This window comes from Papaver somniferum, chromosome 1 (assembly GCF_003573695.1).
Source record: "Papaver somniferum cultivar HN1 chromosome 1, ASM357369v1, whole genome shotgun sequence".
NCBI lineage: Eukaryota > Viridiplantae > Streptophyta > Magnoliopsida > Ranunculales > Papaveraceae > Papaver > Papaver somniferum.
The window spans coordinates 115937416-115948309 of record NC_039358.1 but is presented as its reverse complement, the minus strand read 5'-3'; the positions used below and the strand labels follow the sequence as shown (position 1 = coordinate 115948309).

Genomic DNA, 10894 nt, shown 5'->3' with positions numbered 1-10894 from the left:
CAAACCTTTCTCTTCTTGATTCCTAAAGTTAAGAATCCAAAAACTCCTGCAGACTTCAGAACAATTGGTCTCTGCAATACCCCTTATAAAGTAATAGCAAATTTGTTAGCCAATAGATTCAAAAAGACATTGGAAAAAATCATATCTCCTCTGCAATCTGCCTTTATCTCTTCTAGACAAATCTCAGACAACATTATTGTTGCTCATGAGACTGTCCATCCTATGAAGAAAAGTAGGAAAAAAACAGGAAATATAAGAGCTAAAATAGATATGTCAAAAGATTTTGATAGAGTAAAGTGGCAATTCTTAATTAAAACTTTACAGTCCTTTGGTTTTTCAGAGCATTGGTGTAATTTAATTTTCCAATGCATCTCAACCTCTTCTATTCCTGTCTTATTGAATGACAGTCCTTGTAAAGAATTTAAACCTTCTAGGGGGATCAGACAGAGAGATCCTTTATTTCCCTATCTATTTATTCTTTGTATGGAAGTATTTTCCAGGATACTTTGTCACTTAGAAGCAACTAAACAAGTTCCAGGCATAAAACTCACACCAAAATCTCCACCTATTTCTCATTTTTTTTTATTCGCAGATGATCTTCTGCTATTCACTAAAGCTGATCTACATAGTTGTAAAAATCTACTAGAAGCCATAAACCAATTCAGTATCTCTTCAGGTCAGGTCATAAATTTCAACAAATCGGGGTTATTTTTCAGCAAAAAGGTTCATACCAAGCATAAAGGTGTAATTTCTAGGATGATGAAAATAAAGAAAATTAACATTAAAGACACTTATTTAGGAGTGCTACTTTTTGTAGATATATCTAAACTGAAGTCCTTTGATAACATTATAGAGAAAATGGAACTTAGAGTCAAAAACTGGTTAGCTAAAGTTCTCTCCCAGTCTAGTAAGATTTTCCTAAAGAAATCAATTCTTTCTAGTATGCCTATTTTCAGTATGGGTTGCTTTGTTTTACCAAAAACAATAACCAAAAGAATCAATGACATTCAGAGGGACTTCTGGTGGGGTAAAAATACTAACTCCAAAGGAATCTACATCAAAGCATTTGACTTCTTATGTAAACCCATCAATCAGGGAGGCTTAGGTTTCAAAGAGGCCAATAAAGTTAATCAAGCCATGATCAGTAGGATTGCTTGGGGATTAGTTAGTAGCCCAGATGATCTTTGGGCTAAAATTCTGAAGGGGAAATATTTCAAAAAAACTGGGGTAAAAATATTTCAGCTTCTTGGATATGGAAATGCATATTACAAGGCATTGAACACATAAAAAATACTTTTTCTGGGAAGTAGGGAATGGTTTCTCTATAAACATTTGGAATGACAAATGGTTACCCAATAGAGATCAACCTTTGATCAACTGTATTTCTTATAACTCCAACATAACACTTGTGTCTGACTTGATAAATCATGACACAAAGAAGTGGAATGAATCTTTATTACTTTCTCTTTTTGACAGATCCTTAGTCTCTGAAATCATGAATATCAGATTATATAGCTCGACTGATGGTAGGTTGAAAAAAGATAAATTGAGATGGCTACTTACCAGAAATGGTGAATTTTCTGTCAAATATTTGTATGCTAAGTTGTTAAATCCCATGAGATCAATTGCACCAGAAACTAAAAGCTTTTGGCAAGGTTTATGGAACATGGACACCTCTCAGAGAATCAAATTCTTTACATGGAAGTGTCTACAAGATACTTTACCAACAAGAAAAAAACTAGGTTCACATCTGGATGTAGAAAAACAGTGCATTTTCTGTCAACAAGCTGTATAATCAACCTATCATCTTTTCTTTGAATGTGATTATGCTACAGCAGTCTGGAACTTGGTCCCAATACCTATACAGGGAGTAATTTATAACTCTACAAATTCTTCTTTGTTGGAAAATTATAATGAATGGCTCAAAGGAGATACTAATTCTATTTTTATGGCATTAGCTGCAACCAAATGTTGGTTCATTTGGAAAGAGAGATGTCTCAGGGTCTTTGAAGAAAGGAGAGAACACCAGAACAACTTGCAAATGATATTCTACGTCATTTTACATATTGGCACCCTCATAAATCTAGTATTAGTCAAAACAAACACAAGGAAAATACTGCAAGGAACATACATTGGATATTTCCTAGTAGAAACACCATCAAACCAAATTGTGATGCCTCTTGGGTGTCAAAAATACTAATGCAGGTTTTGATTTTGTGCTGCGTAATTGGCTAGGTACAGGAAAAGGAGCAGGAATGGGAGTTTTCAGAGCATCAACAGCAGAAGAAGCAGAAGCTCTAGCTCTTCTGCACACAACAAGATAGGCCATAGAAAACAACTTGCAGAATCTGGTCATAGAAGGAGACAACCAAGTGACTATTAACTTTTTACAAGGAAAACAGGTTTCAGTTCAATGGCAAAGCTTAGCAATTTTAGAAGAAGTCAAACTTTCAGCTGCAAAATTAGAGTCTTTTTTGGTATTTCAACATGAAGACAGTCGTGCTAACAAAGTTGCTGATTTTCTAGCAAAAAAGGGAAGAAAAGAAGATCAAGCAGATCAAGCAGATTACCGGTTTAATCATGTACCTTTGTTTTTAATTCCTTCGATTGCTTTCGACACTGTCAAAGCTCAAAATGTTTGTAACTTAAGTTCTTACTCTTATCAGATGGTGTCAATTCTGCAGATTCAGTCATCGGCGGAACAAATCAATAGGATTTGATTCCTAATGAGTCTGAATCAAAGGATTAACCCTCTGTCGTTGGTGATATATTCTACTTTCAAAAATAAAAAGAAACATGTACGTATAAGAGGATACAATGAACAGGGTGGAATCACCGTAAAATAGGAATTAAATAATTGTCGAATTAATGCGGAAAATAATTCGTGACTTCGAATAGTTCGCGAACTATTCAGAAATATTGAAAATCCCGAATATGACCGGGGTTGTAAAAATGCGTCTAAAATGTGCGAGTGCATGTTCGGATAGTTCACAGATAATGAATAGGATGGAATCACCGTAAAATAGGGATTAAATAATTACAGAATTAATGCGAAAAATGATTCGTGACGTTTGCAAACTATTCGGGAATATTAAAAATCGCGAATATGATTTGGGGTTGTAAAAATGCGTCTAAAATGCGCGAGTGCGTGTTCGGATAGTTCACGAACTTACCAACCACGATTGAGAAACCTCGCTTTACACGAGGCACTACAACAGCTAGTGGACCATATGTTGCACTCACGTCAACAACTTGTTGGTTGGTCCGTCCATTTCTAGATCTTCATCGCATTCCTTTCCTTACGAATTTGTCTTACAAAAACAAATAATTTGTTTCGTTGTCTTCTTTTTAAGTGTACGATTCTAGTAACCGATGGTGCGATACGATGTCACACTTCAACAAATTCATTATCTAAAGGATTAGGTCAAAAAGAAAATTTGAGATTATTTCATCTAGCTAGCCTTCTAGAGACCCCAATCTGGTAAAAAAGTTTAAAAGGGTCTTGTCTAGGTTTCACGTAAAGCAGCAGTAATGACATTAACTACAAGATTATTAGGTCCAGCCCTTGTAGTTGTGAATGTTGGCCCCTAAACTCTTATCAACTTCATGAGCCATTACCCCCCTCCCTGTACACCCCTTATTAGGTCAACGTCTAGGTCAAACACCCTCTTGATTTGTACACCCTTAAAACAACAATCCGATACATCCATCCACGTGTCACAAGCCCAAAGCACAACCAACCTTCATCCTCATCCCACAATGCATGCATGGTTTCTCTCTTTCAAACCTTCCATTTTCCAATCAAAACTTTGAATGCTAATTCCACCTCTCCTGCAACAACTTCTTCTTCTTCTTTCCTCTCGCAATGTCTCTCAATATCTTTCTTCTATGGCTTGTTAGTATCCCTGTAATTAAAATCCATGCTGGTCCAGCCCCAAGAGGTTTTCTTCTCAATTGTGGCGCATCAGAGACTACCAAAGTAGGCAACCTAGATTGGATAACAGATGAAGGTTTCATTCAAGTTGGGAACAAAACAACTCTGGACAATCCTGATTTGGCACCAATTTTAGCTACTTTGAGGTTTTTTCCTGATACGACTGCAAAAAAATATTGTTTTGTCATCCCGACGATCAAAGGAGGGAAATATTTGATAAGAACGACGTATTATTACGGAGGTTACGATGGAGGTAAAGAGCCACCCGTGTTTGATCAAATCATTGAAGGAAGTAAATGGAGTACGGTTAATACAACCGAAGATTATGCAATGGGTCTTAGCTCTTATTACGAAATCATTGCAGCTTCATTGGGCAAGACGTTAAGCATTTGTCTTGCCAGAAATGAACACACTACCTCGAACCCATTCATATCTGCTCTTGAATTAGAGTACTTGGAGAATTCAATGTACAATTCAACCGATTTCAACAATCATGGCCTCATTACTGTCGCTCGCCATTCCTTTGGATACGATGGTGACCTCATTAGGTATGTATTATATACATGAAAACTCCATGCTAGCTAACCCGGAATGTGTTGTTTACAATTACTGTAATGTAATATTATGAATGTTGAGACTAGTTTTCCAGATGATCAATTTAATCGAAACTGGCAACCATTTGAAGACGCGAATCCTGTGGTTGAAAGTCATTCTAATATAACTTCAACAGATTTTTGGAACCTTCCGCCATCAGCTGTGTTCACCACTGGTTTGACAACCAGCAGAGGCAAGGAGCTGAATATACAATGGCCAAATGTGTCCCTGCCAAGTGCCAACTATTATATTGCACTTTACTTTCAAGATAACCGCACTCCGAGTTGGTATAGTTGGAGAGTGTTCAATGTTTTAGTGAATGGGCAAAACTTTTATACCAATCTGAATGTCACAGCCACTGGAGTGACTGTTTATGCAACATCGTGGGCTCTTTCGGGGCTAACACAGATCACCTTGGCACCTTCGAACGATAGCATGGTAGGACCTGTAATTAGTGCAGGGGAAGTCTTTCAGATAATTCATCTAGGAGGAAGAACACTCGCCAGAGATAGTACGTATCTCTCCTGCTCTCCATATATGGCTAGGGATTATATGTAGCAAGTTCGATTCACATATTCTTACAATGTTCGCAAATGTAACAGCGGCCGTAATGGAAGATATTGCGAGAAGTTTTAATAACCCACCACCTGATTGGAAGGGTGATCCATGCTTACCTCCAGAGCACGCATGGACAGGGGTTACCTGTTCCACCGACAAAGTCGTCCGAGTCTCTAACATGTGAGTACTTATCCATGAATCTAAAGTATTCAAAAATGTAGCACGGAGATGTAGGGGGGTTAATCATTACAAAGATGTGAAGGGCTGTATGTTCTGACAACAGTGACTCAAATGATGATTTTCTTGCAGAAATCTCGCCAACTTTGGACTGGTGGGAACATTGTCCCCGAGCATTGCCAATTTAACTGCCCTCAAAACCTTGTAAGCAACTACTTTGTTTTGGTTGGGTAAATAAACCCTCAGCCCACTTTATTGTGCAGTTTTTTTGGCATTTAAGACTAGAGATTGAGATGGTCATTTGTTAATGATTCTGCAGAAGCCTCAGTGGCAACAAACTATCCGGTTCTATCCCAGACATGAGTTCTTTGAAAGAATTGGGTTCCCTGTAAGTTTATTTTTCACAGTGCACGTTTTTCTTTTTCCAAGTTTGGTTTCACCTGGTTTTGATTTTAAAATTCTTTAACTCAATGTGAAGGCATTTGGACAACAACGCATTTGAGGGATCAATTCCTCAATCACTTGGAAAACTGCCGAAGCTCCAAGAGATGTAAGTTTTTTCTGTTTCTGGAGTCAAGATGCCATCTCTATTCTGCCTCTAGCTTATACTTGCTTGATAAACCGAATAATTTTTCCTCGTCTGATGAAAACAGATTCCTCCAAAACAATAACCTCAAGGGTAGTATTCCAGATGCTATCAAACAGAAAACTGGAGTTAATATTCAGTAAGTATAAACCACAATTTCTGTAACCATTCTTTCCCTTTCTTCATTCAGTTTCTCCTGCATTGATATGATGTGAATTTGCAAACAAGTCAAACCCAAAGCAACTTTGTCGGCGAATTTGTTAGTTTTTATATCTAAAATGGAAAACAATAGTTCATGCTGTTCTTTTTCTTTAACAGCATTTTTTCTTGTGTTACAGAGTCACTCCTGGAAATCATCTTACCAACTCTGCGTAATAAAAGCATGAGATGGGAGAGTTGAATATGTGTTCTATAGAGATATAAGGGGGCAATGGGAGCTCTGTTCCATACTGGACTTCAAAACTGTGGCACACTATATGGGATTCGAGTCACACTGCAACTAAGAGAATGTTGTTGGCCAAAGAAGAAAGAGGAGAGAACTGAAGATGAAAATGAAGTAGTTCAGTGGACCATTGAAGATCATGCTTCATATATGCTAACAGGATTTCTGCATTGATTTATGATGGTTCACACGGTACAATGTGTTTACCCTAGAACTCATGTATTGTATTACATTATAATAGTGGTCCATATGTATGGAACATATAAATATCAGATCTTCCCTATAGCACGATTGCAAATTGTACAAGGAAGTATGATACATACAGATAACAAATTGATGGACATCATGTGAAAAGCCAAACTAATGTAAATATCAGCAGTATCATGCCAAGAAGAGCTACCTAACATGTCAAAAAGAAACCATAAGATAATGACTGATAAATGTGATGCTTACACACCACAAGTACGCATTAATAAATAGAACACTGTTAAAACCACTTCAACTGTATGGAAACAAAACACAAGAGGAGTTGAGAAGTTGGCATTTTATATCTGAAGTTGGCTCCAGAGAGAAAACTCATATTAGTTTGTGTAATTCCTCCAGAATATCTCTAACTTTGACTTATACTCTATAATCTGAATATCGACAAATAGAATATATAAGCAAATGATTTTAGAGGAATCGGGATGCAACAGTTAGAAGCAAGAATAGAAGGTATGTCAGGCAAAGTGTTGTTCTTAAACCAGGAAATGAGTCGAAATACAGAGAAAAATAAACACAAATTTCGAGCAATCATTGCTATGTATAACGTGCTTATGATTTGTTACTGACCTTCATAGGGACCTTAAATATGCAATGCAGTTGCCTGCCTCTAGATCCTTAATATGGCTGATGGAAGATATATAGAGGTCCAAAATTATGCTGAGGCCACTTCTTGAAGGTGCTGGGAATAGCTTTTACCAGGTGGGATGAAGATCAGATCTTCCCAGCCCGAATTTTTATCGTTTACCTGCAATAGACAGATAAGTCATGCTGTATTAATCTCAAAAACCCCACATTTGATAAACTGTATTCACATAATTAGTTACATTACCTCCATCTTTTTCAGCACATCTTCCAAACTTCCAACCTGTAGAAAGAAGTGAATATTGTAAAAGAAATTAAAAATTAAAAATTCATACAGAAAACTCCATAGAAATAGAATAAGATACTCCATAGAAATAGAATAAGAAGGAAACAGCGGGAATAACTTTTGCTGCCTAATCTTTTTTTTTTCCTGCTACTACTTTCGGTATATAAACGATCCTTCACCAAGTAATCCAAGGTAACTAAAGATAAATCACAACGACAGCTGAGAAACTTTGAGAATTTCCGGTATAGAATCTGTGTTACCATAATGTGTTGAGAAACACCCGATCCTCTTGACGCCCTAGAGACTTTCGAGAGCTCTCTTTCTATATCTTCCTGAATGACAAAGAACCAACCAAACGGTAAAAAATTATGTTTTCAGTAAAATAGCAATGATTAAGGAGAAACCTATTGGTCAACAAACCTTTTGGAAGTATATCGGGGAGTAGCGTTTGTTCTTCTTTTTCACAACCAGAAGATCTGACTGCAAATGAACATAACCGCATATTAAGTGTTGCCAGGACAATTCGATATTACAATCTATGGTACACATGTAGCCAACCTCAAAGATAAGTAATCTCACAAAACATTGAGTTAATCACATACCTGAAACACAGGCACCCCATCAAATCCACTCTTAAGATCTGCTGCTTTGAGCTAGAAATTAAGAAAAATATGTGAGAACGATCCCAAAATGATTCAGATTCACATGTCAGAAAGCCAGAAAGAACAATCTAAGAATAGAAACAAAGAATGATCCAAACAACCACTACGTTATGAAGCTATATCTAACCTCTAACGCATTCCTTATTTGCGCTGGATCAGGGAGAAATCTGAATGCAATTCCTTCAACCTTCAACATATAGACCTACATTGAGCAAAAAGGTTAACAAAGTGTAGTGTCAATAGACATAAAACCTTACTTCAAGTGGTTACAGTTAACCTAATACCAAACTTTCTCTACTTCTCATACTGGCATAAGGTATGCTAATGTGAGATTAATATCTAAACCGGTCAAGTCTAGTGAACACCAAGAAAAGCCATAGTGAGCTTAATTTTCAATTGAGAAAACATTGCTAGAACACCAAGAAAAGCCATAGTGAGCTTAGTTTTCAATTGAGAAAACATTGCTAGATTTTCATTAATTTTCATTAGTGAGTCTGAGCAACAAATTCTTTATTAATTCATTCTTGCAATAGTTTCTCGAAGACTCAAACAATGTAGCCAACATCGAGTGAAAAATGTTTACCTGATCAAGCGTGATCGGAACAACTCTAGCTCCTCTCCCTAAACCAGGTTGCTTTAACTGAACCTAAAGTAACACCAAAAACAACATTTATAATTTCCTGAAATTACAACCAACATTTATAATTTCCTGAAATTACAACCAATATGCATCAAAAAGATGAATACTTTCTGGTATTACTGACCTGGGCAAGAAGGGTTTCGGCATCTTCTTGTCTAAAAAAAAGAAGACCTAATGATTTAACACTTTTAGGATCCGAAATAAGAACAAATTCATTATTCATATTGCTAACAGTATAAACAGAAGTTCCAGCTAATGTTTTAGCCACATAATCAGCACTTAAAGCGATATCAAATGCGTGCTTAGCTTGAGGATGATGATGAGTACTAAACCCTAGTTCTTGATTTACTGAAGCAAATTGAGACAGTGCAGAACGATGCTTTTGGGGAAATTTTGTAACCACATTCTCTACTACAAATCGTTTTCCTTCTTCAAATCGATTCGAAAATTCAGACCCTAATCGCATAAAATGTTGGTGAACGAAAGTAGAGATTGTTGAAAGTGGTGTTTTAGGGTTTTCCATTGCTGATTGAGGAAAAGATAAATCCGCCATTTGTTTTCCAGGGCTTAAAGTTAAGACCCACAGTATTTATGTTAAAGACGCCTAAATGAGTTTTACATCCGGATGAGATTAATGATGAAGCGACTCATGAGTGAGAAAAGTTTCCTACTGATCTATACACCCTCCCTTTTTACAAGAGATATTATCACTTTTTCACCGCAACCTAAATACTCAATACTATTGCTCACTCCCAAATATAACTAACAGCGTAAAGCTTAGATTTTTTTCTCAGGTAAGCGTGACCAATACTTTCTTATTAGTTCAAAGAAAAACCATTCGTACATGTTGGATGAAATTTTATGGTACGTGGTGCGTTGATGGAGAACGTATGATGCAAATTAGGTAGGTGGTTGACGGATGGTTGACACCACCTATATTATTTGGCTGTTAGATTGATGAGACTTAATTTTGGACGGTTGAGATTTGGTGTCGCGTTCTTACATGTGTTTACATGATTTTAAAGACGATGCGACAACTAAAACAATTTTCCGGCATCTCAGCCATCCAACTGCACATATATAAGGGAGCCAAAAAAATATAAAAAATTATGATTTTTTGTTCATTAACGACAATGTTTTTCTTGTGATGTTAATCGGTTTGTGTTTTCTGATGTCGCATTTGATAAAGTTTCTCAATAATGTTGTTATGTTATTATGATTTCATTCTATATTTTTAGATTTATGAATATTATTCATGTATCAGTCTCTGCCCTGCAAAAGATTCTTCTTCTTCTTCACAAGTCTAGTGGGATGAAGAATAAAATCTCTAAGAAACAAACTTGTTAATTGAAGAATACTTCATCATTAATTCTTCATCAAAATTGCATTGTGTCATACTTCAACAAAAATCCTAATGAAACAATTGATGAGATAAACAAAAGAATTTATGAATATAAATCTCTCATCAACAGGTTGAGACGTGCCATCAAAAGGGAAAAAAGGGCGGCGATTTCAGGTAATGGTACTCCTTCTTCCAACAACAGTTCTTCCACAGAGTAAAATAGGATTAAGGATGATATAAATTCAAATACAAATTTAAGGCAAAAGGATTTCATAATCCGTGATGAGCCAAAACATGCTCATCACAACAAAACATGATTGTGTTGTCTTGTGCCTCCCTCTTCTTAACAACTGGGAGGACCGCATAGATTTATATTCTTCCTTATTGATATGATGAATTTTATTGTTCTAGATGATAATTTTATAAGGATGTATGTAACCATTTTCATCACATAAAAAGAGGATAACAAATTGACATCTCCCTTTGTTGAACCCTTACTCCAAAGAGATGTTGTTAGAACATTGCTCGTTCGAACTCACAAGTATTGATATATCAAGCTAGTTGTCAAATTTAGTTGATCAAAACTATATCTTGATTTCTAGTATACAATTAGTTAAGTCTCAGATTAGGATAGAAGATGTAGTTGAGAATCGGGCATCACTGTGTTCTACCGTTTGATGTCGAAGATCAACCGAAGCTTTTGGAGTTATTTTTCAACAAAAGGTAAGTGGAGACTGAACCACCTATTTCTCAAGTTATACTCATCTTTCTATTTACGAGACGTTGTCGCATAACTAATTAGACTATTGCAAACATATCAAGAATTT

General features: G+C 36.2%; 2 protein-coding genes across 5 annotated transcripts; one reads left to right on the top strand and one right to left on the bottom strand.

Moving 5' to 3' along the window:
• Positions 1 to 3776: 3776 nt before the first annotated feature.
• On the top strand, positions 3777 to 6634 carry LOC113297634 (probable LRR receptor-like serine/threonine-protein kinase At5g59680). The gene is made up of 8 exons (XM_026546174.1): positions 3777 to 4482; positions 4576 to 5039; positions 5131 to 5266; positions 5396 to 5467; positions 5583 to 5651; positions 5742 to 5813; positions 5917 to 5988; positions 6188 to 6634. Exons 1-8 carry the CDS (start codon positions 3866 to 3868, stop codon positions 6222 to 6224), a joined length of 1539 nt encoding a protein of 512 aa, XP_026401959.1. The 5' UTR covers positions 3777 to 3865; the 3' UTR covers positions 6225 to 6634.
• LOC113297639 (protein TIC 22, chloroplastic-like) lies at positions 5877 to 9443 on the bottom strand. 4 transcript variants are annotated; one of them, XR_003333571.1, is made up of 9 exons: positions 8850 to 9443; positions 8669 to 8731; positions 8213 to 8287; positions 8026 to 8076; positions 7844 to 7903; positions 7684 to 7755; positions 7385 to 7420; positions 7123 to 7300; positions 5877 to 6045 (listed from the first exon to the last, which is right to left on the bottom strand). XR_003333571.1 is itself a non-coding variant. In XM_026546195.1 (8 exons), the coding sequence occupies exons 1-8, from the start codon at positions 9276 to 9278 to the stop codon at positions 7208 to 7210; spliced, it is 879 nt and encodes a 292-aa protein (XP_026401980.1). In that variant the 5' UTR covers positions 9279 to 9443; the 3' UTR covers positions 6979 to 7207. The 4 variants fall into 4 exon arrangements, 1 of the variants encoding a protein (XP_026401980.1); XR_003333566.1 differs by lacking the exon at positions 5877 to 6045 and adding an exon at positions 6440 to 6691; XR_003333564.1 differs by lacking the exon at positions 5877 to 6045 and adding an exon at positions 6533 to 6926 and having other exon boundaries at positions 8850 to 9442.
• Between the last annotated feature and the right edge of the window lie 1451 nt (positions 9444 to 10894).